This window comes from Camelus dromedarius, chromosome 25 (genome assembly GCF_036321535.1).
Source record: "Camelus dromedarius isolate mCamDro1 chromosome 25, mCamDro1.pat, whole genome shotgun sequence".
NCBI lineage: Eukaryota > Metazoa > Chordata > Mammalia > Artiodactyla > Camelidae > Camelus > Camelus dromedarius.
The window spans coordinates 10,207,196-10,221,341 of record NC_087460.1 but is presented as its reverse complement, the minus strand read 5'-3'; the positions used below and the strand labels follow the sequence as shown (position 1 = coordinate 10,221,341).

The following is a 14,146-nucleotide window of genomic DNA, read 5'->3' as shown; positions in this document are numbered from 1 at the left end:
AACAAAATTTCTACTTCATTATGAATGGGCCTTCATGGACCCTAATTTAAAATAACACATTTGAAATTTCCCTAAATTTTCTGTCATTCAGATTTCCTCCTTTTTTGTACCTTCTATTTCTTGAGGACTCAGTAAAGAGCAAAATTTATGGATACATTTAAATGCTAAGATATAATCAAAAAAATTACCTACAAGTTTCTCTATCAACCAAAACAAATACTAAGCTATTTAAACACTAGATTGATTTTTCTGAATTGAAAGCTTTGCCTTATCTGAAGTTTTATGCAAGTTAGCAAAATGTGACTGTCTCTAAATTTCAAGTAAATCCCATCAGGCTGAAGTTTGCCTCTGCTCTACAATGGGATTAAGTCCGCTAATATGAATGATAAATTGAAAAATGGAATGGTTGCAGTCGATATAAACTGTAACAAAATTGTAACAAAATTCTTACTCATTTTCAACCAAAATTTCCTAGATAATTGCATAAATGTAAAAGAGAAGAGAAGAGTTGGACCACTATCTGAATAATTGCTTTTATGTATAGTCTTTACCTAGCTAATTCACATTTAATATTTTTTCCCAGACAAGAGTTTCTAGCCTCACATTCTCTAATAGCTGCTTTATTTTTTTTGCAAAGATTAGAGAAATGTCAGAAAACTGAGGATTGACAATGCCTACAGGTTACTTCAAAACCATTTTAAAATAATGATTAAAATCTTATGAAGAGATCATTTTAAGTTTTCCCAAATCATTTTTGATTCAGGTATATCTAAAAAGTTATCAGAATGATATACCTTATCTGAGGATAAAAGTTCAAATGATTGCTTTATCTTCAATAATAATTGCTATTAATTGCTGCTAGGAACTGTTACAATAATACCAGTACATTATCTTATTTAATTCTCATAGACGTCCTACAAAGTAAGTATCATTAACCCCATCTGAAAGCTGAGGAAAGTGATAATGAGGTTAAATAACTGAGGCTGTATAACTAGCAAGTCAGGAAATAGGAAGTTAATGCAGCCGTTTCTGAGAGACCAGAGCCCAAGTGAGACAGGAAGGGGGCAGGGCACCGCCGTCCAAGGAATGACACAGCGATTAACACCAAGATGGCGGAGATTCAACTCCCAGGAGGCCTTGAGGCCCAGGATGGCGGGAGATTTGACTTCCAGTAGACCTTGTGCTTCATTTTACGCTCATTGTAATATATTAACACGGTAAATGGCATTCTTACAGGTGCCGTGACAGTTCTGAGGCTGACCATAAAAGGTCAAAAAAGTGGGCAGTGGCCCAATTCCTGAGAATCCCAGCCCCTTCCCCAAAAGTAGTTGGAACAATCCTCCCACTTGTTAGCATATAAAGTAACTGACCCATAAAAACTAACAACCTCTGCACTCGTGGCCACTCTCCCTTCTGAGCGAGACGGACTCTGTCTACGGAGTGTGTATCTACTTTTACTTTAAACTAAACCCTACACCTTGGGTCCTCTCTCTGGCCTTCTGAAACAGCCTGTATTCTGTCTATGGAATGCGTATCTCTCTGAATAAATCTACCTTTACTCAACCGTGGCTCGCTCTTGAATTCTTTCCCATGTGAAGTCAAGGACCCACACTTGGCAGGGCGCATGTCCCAGGAACTCAGCCGAGACCTGGGACGCGGCCATCCTCTTCCCCTACATTTATCTTCCTGTATCACAAGCACAGGAAAGTCATGCAATACACCTGGCTGGCATCTGGGTATCTCCAGAATAACTACAAAGTGCTGAGGAAACATGTTCTAATGTCAATGTGTAAAAAATGCTATGGCCTGTTACACTGATTTCGGACTTCAAAAAAAAATTTGTTTTCTTTTACATTCCTTTTCTTCAGTCGCTGGAAATCTTTCTGCTGCATTGTCTGTGATGGTAGCTGGCTTCTTTGAAATGCACAGAAAGCACTTCCCTGCCATGGAACAGCCCCTTTCCGGCAAAGCTCTCACCGTTTCCTCCATGCCCTGTTTCCACCTGGTTCTTCAATACATTTTACTTGGAGTGGCTGAAACCCTCGTCAACCCAGCCCGTGAGTAACAATTTTTTCACCTGCTGCTTGAACAGACTGAATTTTCACACGGAGCACATCACCTCCAGTGGCTGGAGATCTGTTCACGCCCTGGAGATGGCCCATGTTGCTTCAGAACAAGCCTATGTATCACCCACATGTTTTAAAAAAAAAGTCTAATTTCTCTTCATTCCTTTACTGCATACAGACAACTATTTATTCTGCCTGAATGTACACAGGATGGAGTGGAAGGTTTACTAACCGGGTAAAAGGAAGCAATCATTTGGTCAGATACACGACAGGAGGGAAAAACTCTGCTAAAACCTGGAAGACAACGTCAGTCTACTCAGAGGCACACTTTCCTTTTTCCTCCTACCCTCCCTCTTCCCACCCTCTCCCTCTCATTCACAGATAAACTCACATATATATACTGCCCCCCAAAATGACATTTGTAGTGTACTCTGAGAGTATATCAACATGCAAATGATATGAAAATTTGACTCAATTTTCCAGATAGCTCAACGTCTTTAAATTAACACTAAATTAAGTGTGATCACTCATGTTCCATAAGACAGGTTCAAAATAACTTTATTAAATATCAAGGGTTTTCTGCGTATCTAGATTGCTGATATTAATTAAACTAGCCACTTAAAAGTACATCAAAGTATTCCAGGGACTTCCTGCAGTACAGTAAGATACGCATGTGTGTGTATTTATCAGTGTGACCTGTTGCTTCTTATATGTCTACCTTCCTCAGATTTCCCTGCACTTGGGGATCCTGACTGTAATTCAATCACCAATTATACTTTATCAGGATAATTTTTGTAACTTCCTATCTTCCTACCTCCAATCTCTCTCCCATTCCCTCTCCCATTCTTCCTTATATCCCAGCATCAGTCAGCTCACAACTTTTCGAGTGATCATCCTAAATGACAAGTCTAACCACTTCACTCGTCTAAAATCTTCAGTGATTCTATTATCTTCAGGTATTCTTAAATTCCTTAAATATATATGTATATTTAATACGTATATGCACACATATACAATACCAAGGCAATTTGGTGAAAAAGTCAAAATAAAATTAATGGTTTGTGCAATTACAGTGATAAATGTACGTTAGACTTCTTGTTTATCATTTTAAATCATTTTGTTCCAAATATGATGCATGAACAAATGATTTTATGAGATTCTAAAATGTGGATGTCACTGTTTGACACTACAAGGAATACAAAAGAAGTATAAAAGAATGCCACCACACAAATGTCTGTGACTTCCCTGAAGTTTCTAGAAAATTGTTGGAAGCGTTCAGTCAAAAATTGCATAGGTTAGATGTGAAGAAAGGCAATGAATGAAAGTGATGAGCGAATGCAGTCAGGAACTTCCTAGCTAGCTCAGCAACTGTGGCTCAACGAACAAAAGCCAGAGAGGGACTTAAAAATCTAGGCTGTTAAGAAGGCATGTCATGTAATATAAATCACTTAGTCCTCCCATCCTTAATTTACCTATTTGGAAATTGAGGTCCACCTAAATCAACTGACTTATTCTCTATAGAGGTCTTGAGGTAGGGACCAGAAGACTTTGGTTTTGATTTCCAGCTTTGTCACTTACTATACGTGTGACCTTAAAAATTCATTTAACTTCAAAGCTTCACCTTTTAGATCTTTAAAATGGAAATAATTGTAATTCTTCCTTATATCCCAGCATCGGTGTAACCGTCACTTGAGAATTAAATGACATAAAATGTGAAAGGGTGTTTTGAACTGTAAAGTCAAGAATCACTCCTTCGGGAGGCAGTAGAGCATTGTGGTTGATCTCCATGGTCTTAAAGTCGGACAGACCTGAATTCAAACCCAGTTCTGCCACTGACTGGTTGTGTGACCTTGGCAAAATTGCTCTGCATTTCTGAGCCTTTTGCATCATCTATAAGATGGGGAGGTGATGTTGTAAGGACTAAGTGAAATATTTTAGGTAAAGGAACAAGCAGAGCATCTAATATATAGACAGCACTCAGTAATTAGTGGCTGTAATGTGTGCTGTTATAATTGTGATTAATTGTGACCAATTTCCAATCTTTCATGTGAATGAACAGTCCAAGACTCAGGGCTCAAGCACACATGTCCTGCTCACAGCTTTTTCTACCACACCTCCCACAACTTGAACACCAAGAGACCTGACAGTGTGAGCAGAATCATGTCTTCCTCACAAGTCATCCTAGGTCCCTTTTCCTCCTTACGTCTCACCTCCAATCCAACAGCAAGCTCTAGTCCTCACTCTGAAATCCAGTCTGAATCTGGCCCTGTCTCACCATCTTCTTCGCGATCCACCTGGTCTCTAACCCCAGTTCTAGCCAAGCCTCCTAACTGGCCTCCCTGCTTTCTCTCCTGCCCCAGGAACCCAGCCCCTTCCGAACAGCTCTCATGCTCGTTCTAAAGCATCAGTCCTATCATTCCTCTGCTTGAAATTCCACAATAGGAATTCGGAGATAAATTGATTTGGCCTCCGTGGACTGTTCCAACTACCTTTTATAAATTCTTCCCCGTGACCACTTCACTAGAAATTTGGTGATCTTCACTCTGTGTTTCTAAGGTGGCACACTTATTTTTGCCCCAAGGTCTTGAGACTTATTCTTTGCTCTATCAAGGATCCCCCTTCTTCTGTTTTCAAGTGGCTGGCTTCCTCTCGCCGTTGAGTTTTCTCAAAGATCTCCTCTGGTCATCTCATCACTTTCCAGTCCATTACCTTGCCCCATTTTTTAAAATAACACTTGTCAGAATCTAAAATTATATTATTCATAAGTGTCTGCTTATGGCCTGCCTCTCATTATGAGAAGGTATGATGTGGAAGTCCATTTTCTCACCTTTCTCTGCCTTCTTCTGTGTTCTTTCTTCCTGAAAAGTGCATGTACATGGCAGGTGACAAATAAATATATTTTGATTGAATAAACAAATGAATGAATGAGATTTGTAGCTATATCTATTGGGGTAGAATAAAAATATATTATTCAAATTACTGACAGTGTCCTACCTTGATAGCACTGAGATAGGAAGCACAGCAGATCACTTCCCAAATTTCCAAGGACATTTCTCACACCACTGAGCCACGCTGTGCACTGAAGATGATCTGTAAGAAAAAAAAATAGAAAACTTTTCAAATTATGTCTTAAGCATGGCAGTGTAGACCTCAGCTATCTCATAAACCTGTGTTTGTTTATTCACAGAACACTGTGTGGGTGTCTACAATGTGCCTGGCACTGCTCTGGGAACTTAAGACACATGGTTAAAAAAAAAAAAAAAGACAAAACTTTCTGCCATTGTAGAATTTACATTCTACCAAGGGGAAAAAGATGATAAACAGTAAGTGAAACACATAATTAAGTTATAGAGCATGTTAGAAGGTGATGGGTGCTATAGAGGAAGGAAAGACAGAGCAGGAATGTCACGCAGGGAGGGAGCGGGTTGCAGCATGAGGACATTGGTCAGAAGACACCTCAGTGGCAGGTGACATTTGGGCAAAGACTTGAAAGAGCTGAGGGAGTCAGCCACATGGGTGTCTGGAAAGAACATCATTGCTGGAAAGGCAGTCAGTAGGTGCAAAGATGGGAGTGTGGCTGTCACGAAAGTCAAGGGGTCTCATGCAGTTGGAAGAGTAAGGAAGGGAGACCCCGGTAAGAGATGAGTCAAAGTGGCCGTGGTAAGGACTCTGATCTGGGCTCTGAGTGACATGGGGAAAAAGTGGCATGATATTGCTTACACTTAAAACAACAAAAGAAAAACCCTCTCTCTGCCGTGGAGAGTATACTATAGTGAGGAGAAGGATAGATGGATTGAGGTGATAATCTAGGGAAGACACATGAGTGTCTCAGATTGGGACGTAGCAGTATAAGTAGCAAGAAATAGTCAAAGTTTAGTCACATTCGAAGATAGGCCACTAGAATAAGTGACAGAGAGAGAGAGGAGTTAATGATGACACCCAAGTTTATGACTGGAGCAGTTGGAAGGATGGAGTTGACGTCTATACAGATAAAAGGCTACAGGTGGAGTAGGCATGAGTTTTGTTTTGAACATGCTGAGAATGAGATGTCAAATCAAGACATCAAATAGGGAGTTGGACAGCCAAGCCTATAATTTGGTATTAAAGTAGGAGGTGGATTCAGTCTGAGAGTCATAAGCAACTTGGTGGTATTTAAAGCAATGGGACTACCTGCGATCACCCGTGGAGTCAGGGTACATAGGGAGTCAGTGTAGACAGAGAAGAGGATTCAAGAACTGAGCCCTAGGGGGTGGGTGCAGCTCAGTAGTAGAGTGCATGGTTAGCACGCTCAAGGTCCTGGGTTCAATCCCCAGTACCTCCAGTAAAAAAACAAACAAACAAAAAAACTGAGTCCTGAGGCACTTTATCATTAAGACATTCAGGAGAAGATGAGAAATTTGCAAAGGAGATAGAAAAGAAGTGATTACTGAGAAAAGAAGAAACCAAGAAAGCAGCATCTTCGAAGTCAAATGAAGGAAAGGTATCCAGGTATCCTCATCCAAGATGAGGACTGAGAATTGACTACTGAATTAAATGACTTAGGGGTTACTGGTCATTTTGACAAGAGCTTTTTTATGTCTGGAATGGGAATGCATAAAAACCTGATCAGAATCATTTTAAGGGATAAGGGGAAAAGAAGAATTGGAGACAACTCATTTGAAAAATTTTGCTGCAAAGGGGAACAAAGAAGTGAAACAGTGACTGACAAAGGTATGAAGTTAATAAAGGATTTTTTTTAGTTTGTATTTTTTTTAAGGAAGAAAAATGATGGCACCATACATTATTCTAGTGGGAATGATTCAACAGAGAGGGGAAGTTGATGGTGTCAGGGAGGGGGAAATACAAGTTGAGAATTTGGCTTTAGAGAGTAGCAAGCATGGTTCACCAGTGGGAATAGTTTGGAAGGCAGAACACGTGGATGCAGAAACTCATGGGTGTATAAATATGGGATGGAGATTCGATGGGAATTGTCTTCCGGCTGATTCAGTTTTTTCAGAGAAGTCAGATGCCAAGCCGTGAGCTGTGAGGATGGGGAGGGCATTTTAGGGACTGGAGGAGAGGGGAGAGGCAAGAAGTTGTTGTCTAGGACAATGGGGGAGAGAAGGCACTGGGGAGATACACAGAATGTTGCCAGGGAGCATTAAGAGGCTCTCTGAGGTTTGTGGGCGGGAATTTAAAACAAGTTGCTCAACATGGTTATGGGTTTTTCTCCAGTCACATTAGGCTGCACAGATACAGGAGTAGAGACAGCAGTCAGTGAACTGTCTTGATTTTCAGAAAACAAGAGATAGGCAAAGAAATGGGGGAATGTGGAAGAACATGATTACAACAGTTGGCCATGCGACTTAAATTGGGTAAAAAAAAAAAAATAGTGAGAACATGAAGGGCATGAAAAGGGCGAAAATAATGAAGGAGTAATGGACTGGAGGTCCTGCAGGGGTGCAAGCATTTCTGTGGTTGAGTAGCAGAGAGTAAGCTGGGAAGATGGAAGGTGGTAGTTCTGGGGGCGGGGGGTGGTTCACAAAGATGAAATTACGAAGTGGTGATAATTATTGCTCTAGGGCATCGGTTGGCCAACATTTTCTGAAAAGTAAGTAGCAGACAGTCTCTGCTACACCTACAACCAAAGTCTCATCGTGGTGTATAAGCGGTCACAGACAAGATAGAATGAACGGGTGTGGCTGTGCTCCAATAAAACTTTATTGACAAACAGGTAGCAGGCTGGACCTTACCTGAGTGTAGTTCACCAATCCCTGGTCTAGGGTACCAGCTTTAGGGTGTGACCACGCATATCAGTGGTTAAGGTAGAGTGGAAGCCAAGGACACTGGAAAGGAGGTCAAGGAACTCAGACACCGAGACATGGTGGGATGGAAGGCTGGAAGGTTGATCTGTATGTACATGTTAAGCCTGCCGAGAATTAAGGCAGAAGTAGAACTGGAGAGTGTGCTCGTCAGAGAGGAGCTGATGACTTGGAATAATAGAGAAAAGTGTCCTAGAGGTTGGCAGCTGACAGTGCAGCAGAGAAATATGAGGTGATAATCGAATGACATGAGACTCAAAGCTGAAGGTTTTCAGGAATGAGGAAGGAATCACGATCTGAAAATGGTTAACAGGATGAAGTCCCATTTTCTAGGACGGTGGTTCTTCCCCATGTGTTCAAAATCACTCCTCACCGAATGCAATGAACACGTTTTAACTTGTTTAAGAACGACTAGGGTAAAAGAAATCCCCGGCAATGAGTCCCCAGTAGCAGTGCCTCAGGAAGGAGGCTGTGGCCTGATAGTTGGTAGATTCCGGCTACGCTGCGATGCGGCGTCTTTGCAAATGTTAAGCAGCCTCCACCTGGGGGCACATTTCAGCTCTCCTTGGCAAGAGGGCCAGCCTTCACGCACCCTCCTGGATATTTTTTACTGTGTCTTCATAGTAAAATGAGAATTTGAGAATAGCGGTAGACGTGTTGATCATACCTAGACTATAACGTGCTGAAAGAAGAATTATGGAGCCTCAAAACTCAAGTTGATGATCACCGAAGTCGAAAAGGATCAGAACATGCAAGTAGATGCCTGAAATTGGAGATCCGAGGACTTGAAACGCCAAGTCCTCTAAAAGGGAACTGGAGGCTTTCAAAACGACGAAAATGACACCAAAGAGAGATTAACCAGCAGGCAGAGAGCTGGCAAAGTGCGTTCATGAATTATGCACCGCACCAGAAGTTCTAGCAAGAGAAAAGCATAGGATTAATAATTAACTAGCAAAGTAATAATGGGCTTGTACGTTCTGCTTTTTCTCCGCGAAAGAAATCGGCCGGCTTCGTCTTTCTGCCTGTTGTTTGTCTCCTCATAAAGAGGAAAGCTCACAAGCCAGATCCTTTTTTATAACCGTGAGTCACTTCTTCCCAAAGGCTCTTGAGCATTTCCCCCCTACTCTCCTTTGGATCTTCCTAAAAAAACAAAAAACTTGCAAGCCTGGGCTCGGGCTCTGGCTGGTGATTTGCAGCGCACGAGAGAGCTGTGGTACCCACGGCCGGCCCCTTGCTGTCAATATTGGAAGCCCTTCTTCATGGTATCTTATTTATCACCAACACTATCTTCATCTCCAATAAGCATCTGTGGTATTAAATACCTGGTTAGCAGTGCCCTTAATATCGTGTGTGTCTCTGCGCTCCACCCTGCCAGAGTTTAAAATCCAGGAAAGATGTACTGATGCATTTTGCCACCTTCAGCCTGGGCACTCAGCACATCTGGAGCACAGAAACCCTTTTCAGTATTTATTGAATGATAAATAAAAGTATGTGGAGAACACACAGAAAGCAAAAGAGAAACTTTAAATGAATGCAGGAAGGGACATTAATACATTGACATTAGGTATTAAGGACATTCGTTTAAAAGTGCTGGACGAATGCCGAGTTTTACCAGGGATAAGGACAGGGAAACCAGGGCTGAAGTTTTCCTGAAAGGGAAAGGAGGAGTGATAGAATCTCTTTCTTCTTAGAGAGAAGGAAGCTAAAATTTAGTGTTTACAGTTTATCGGTTTTCTGTCACCATTTTTCTTTTTTAAAAGACCTTTAACGTTTATTTGTAATCTCTCAATGTAGAAAAATTTGCAAAGTACAGGAGAGAAAGAAGAAAAATTAAAAATCCATATTTCAACTACTCAAAGCTAAAACTGTTCATGTTATTTAATGTGTTTCCTTATAATTTTTTGCCACTCATACACAAAGGAGAGAGATTAGTATAATAAACTCCCACGTATCCACGTTCCAGCATCAATAATTTTCAACACATGGGCAGACTTGTCTCATCTCTACCCTCATTCACATACTCTCTTCCTCCTTGCTGTATAATTTTGAAGCAAATCGCAGATATATCATCAATATTTAAGCATGTATCCCTAAGGTTGCCATGCATATTTTAACATAGTTATGTTGATACGATATGTGTAAAATTATATATTCTTATTTCATTTTTAATTGTTTGGACTTTTAAAATTATTTTATAATCTTTTTTATTGAAGTATAGTTGATTTACAATGTTGTGTTAGTTTCTGGTATGCAGCAAAGTAATTTGGTTATACATATATATATTCTTTTTCATTATAGATTACAAGCTACTGAATATAGTTCCCTGTGCTATATAGTAGGACCTTGTTGCTTATCTATTTTATATAAAGTTGTGTGTCTGCTAATCTCAGACTCCTAATTTATCCCTCCCCCCTTTCCCCTCTGGTAACTGTTAAGTTTGTTTTCTATGTCTGTGAGTCTGTTTCTGTTTTGCAAATAAGTTTATTCGTATCATTTTTTTAGATTCCACATATAAGTAATATCATATGATATTTGTCTTTCTCTGACTTACCTCACTTAGTGTGATCATCTCTAGGTCCATACATGTTGCTGCAAAATGGCACTATTTCAATCTTTTTAATGGCTGAGTAGTACTCCTCCGTGTATATGTGTGTGTGTGTGTGTGTATACATACCATGTTCTCTTTATCCAGTCATCTGTTGAACACGTAGGCTGCTTCCATGTCTTGGCTGTTGTAAATGGTGCCGCTGTGAACGCTTGGGTTGTATTTATCTTTTCAATTTACATTTTCTCCTGATATATGCCCAAAAGTGGGATGGTTGGATCATATGTTAACTCTATTTTTATTTTTTTAAGGAATCTCCATACTGTTTTCCATAGTGGCTGTGCCAAATCACACGTTTATTTCTGATATCAAAAAAAATTTAATTGAAATTGAAAAAAAAATTGCCTCCGTGATTTTCTTTCAACCTCCTGCCACCATCATTACTATTATCTCAATGATGACCTGGCGTTAAAAGATAACCACTTTGAAGACCCAGCTATTGCTTCTCCTTAAATGGGATAGTTTAAATGCATATAAAGGGCTTTGCACTGTGCCCCACACAGGTAGGGGCTATGTGATTGGTAAAATTAATATTGTTAAAAACAGCTAACCTTCTTCAGTTCCTACACGTCAGCATTACAATAAACACTTTTCATATATTATAGCAAGTAACAGTTACAGGATCTCACAAGTGAGTAATGATCTTACCCTCCTTTTCTAGAGAAGAACATTGAGGCTTAGAGTGTTTAAGTAACTTACCTAAAATCACAGAGGTAATAAAGAGTCGACCCGGTGTTTTAGCATAATCTTCCCTAACTCCAGTGCCCACGCTGTTAAGTTCCATGCTGATTTTCTATGATAAATTCAAGTTTTCCATAAGGAACCTAATGATGTATACAGAATCACAGAGTTATAGACCTTACTGATAGATTACCATGAGACTATCCAGTACAAGCCTCAGCAATATCCAAAATTCATAAGAAATACTCAAATTGGGGTGAAATTCGGGTGAATATATTGGGACACTCACCCACCAAGTAATCAGATTTTTCTGATAGCTACACAAGAGTATATTTTGCCATTTATTATTCCTTGTAGACATGTGTAAATTGTAACATCATAACGTATCTTACAGTAGTAACTTTAACAAAGTCCAACACAAATTTTGCTTTTCTTTGTGGTATGGGCAACACTAATCTGAACAGTATCCATGAAAGGATTTGAGAGAGAATGTTCTAAATTCTGACCTTCTCTTTTCTTCTCAGTCTCTGCAATACCATGCAGATTTGTTCCAAGAACCATCAGAGGAACCTTCATGAATTTTTTGACACTGCTCAATGGATTTGGTTGTTTCCTGGGGGCACTGCTGGTGGAGCTGGTATACCTCATCTCAGAAGGTAAAAATGGTTTCCTGTTGTGCTTCTATGTATATTGATTTGATGACTAGAGAGTTGAGAGACAAAACCTTAAGAGAGGGGCTTTGCCACTGTAGTCTCTATTTTTTTTTAATTGATCCACTTTTGCAATTAAGATAGAATTAAGATAGGAAGTAGACTCTTGCTGTATTCATTAATTTCTGGGAATTGTTTTTCTTTTGATAGAAGGAGGTAATTACAGAATGTCACTTCTCATGAGACCCTGTCTGCTGTCTTTCTTTAGTGTATTTTAAAATAAACTGGTCATTATATTCTGATTAGGTCTTTCAATGAGGCTATCTGCAATAATGTTTCAGAGCAGGCATAGAGAAACCTGAGCAAAGGTTAAGTTCCGTGTAAATATAGGCGGGTGGGGCATCTGGATGAGGCTTTTTGCCCTCAGATATTGTCTACGCGACCAAAGAGAAATTGTGAGTTGAATAACAACTGATCTTGGAAAATTTTCCCTGTAGATACTTTGTCCAGGAGAAACAACCAATCTCAAAAATTCACCTGCAACATAAAAAGTACCACCCTTACATGTGCTGGTAGAAAAATTAAACAGGGTGACATTAAAGATTAGCTGTCACTGTGAAATAAATGTCGTTGGCCGTATTTTAAATCCAAAGACTTCTTCCTTTATTTGTTCTAAGATGTTAATACAGCTTAAAACTGATTAAATTTACTTTTGCTTGTTTTATGGGAAATACGGCAAGCTGATTCTCTGCTTTCAAAAATACTTAGAGTTGTGCCTTTAAAATAATGTAAAGGAATGTTCATTTGTGTTCCCTACCAATAAATTTAATTTACCTACTTCCAAAGTATGGGAAAAAATTCTATGAATGAGAAACTCCTTTTAACACTAGGTCTCCATTCAAAAAATGTTAATGGAGGACCCACTCTGCTCCAGGCACCACAGTGGGCACTGGAGATACTGTGGCAAGTAAAATGAACTTCCAGATCTCACGAAATACCCAGGGGTGTAGGGGAGCGGTAATGTTCTAGGGAACAAATCTACAATCCTTGCTTGTTTGGGTCAAACCCACTGCTTTTCTTATTTTAATTGAGAACGTTCATCAGAAGCATGTATTGAATACCTACTACATGCCAGGCCTTGTGCTGCATGGAATTATGTGAGATATGGTTCCAGTTCTCAAAAGGCTCAATTCCAAATGGTCATAACTAAGCATGTGAACTGTAGCAAGTTATTGACATCTCTGGTGATTAGAGTCTTCATCTGTAAACAAACAACAAAGCACTGGTTTTAGGATTTTATAAGATGAACTGGAAAAGTCTTACCTTTATCTCTACTTGAACATCTTAGTTGTTGAACATATGTTTATTTTCCTCAACATGACTCAATGAAGATGTTTCTGAAACTTTGCTTTAAAACAGTCTATAATCAAATTACATTTGACATATTCTAGAAGAACTGCAAAGTCAAACATGACTTTCATTTTCTTGTTTATATAAGTCTAAATTTTTCATTAGCAACTGATCGAGAGTCAGACCAAACTTCACAAGTTAAATTCTCCACAAGGCAGTCCTCATTTTCGTCATCAGACTCAACTTCAGAGGTCCCCAGCGCTGCCATCACTCCTGATAAGCTAGCTATAAATGTGGAGACCCCCACAACACTCCCTCAGGCTTATAAACTTGCTAGAATGACTCACAGAACTCAGGAAAGCAAAGTACTTATGATTACAGCATCATTATTGCAAAAGGATACAAATCAGAAAGAACCAAAAGGGGAGGAGCATAGAACAAGGTCTGAGAGGGTTCCAAAAACGAAGCTGCTTTCATCCTCAGGGATGCAGTGCCCAACTGGCAAATCAACATGTGACAATACACAGAGAACTGTCACCCAGGGAAACGTATTTGAGCTTCAGTGTGCAGTTTTTATGAGGCTTTATTACGTGGGACAGGATTGACCGAACTATTGGCCATGTGGTTGAACTCAAGCTCCAGCCTCCCTTCTCTCCCCAGAGGTTGGGCTGATATCCTGAAGCTCAAAGCCCTTATCCTCCAATCCATATGGTTTGTCCTGGCTGGCCAGCCCCCACTCTGAGTCATCTCATTAACATAAAACATTAGGGACCAACCAGGAATAACAAAGACACTTCAATCACTAAGGAAAATCAACAGTTTTAGGGTTTACCACCCAGGAATCAAGACTAAAGGCCAAGCAAATTCTTTATTACACACAGCTATCCTTGCAAATACATTTCACTGAAAACCTAAAATTATTTTGTGAATCTGCATAGTGCGGTAGGACCTGTTATATACATTACTGCATTTATTACATCATATAAAGTTGAT

The 14,146-nt window shown here is 39.8% G+C and overlaps 1 protein-coding gene across 1 annotated transcript in view; it reads left to right on the top strand.

Moving 5' to 3' along the window:
* The window catches only part of SLC15A5 (solute carrier family 15 member 5), a 65,869-nt gene that overhangs the window by 31,843 nt on the left and 19,880 nt on the right, over nt 1-14,146 (top strand). Inside the window, exons 6-7 of the mRNA XM_010988860.3 lie at nt 1,869-2,057; nt 11,678-11,809. Coding sequence (XP_010987162.2) covers nt 1,869-2,057; nt 11,678-11,809 — 321 coding nt within the window. The remainder of the gene's footprint in view (nt 1-1,868; nt 2,058-11,677; nt 11,810-14,146) is intronic.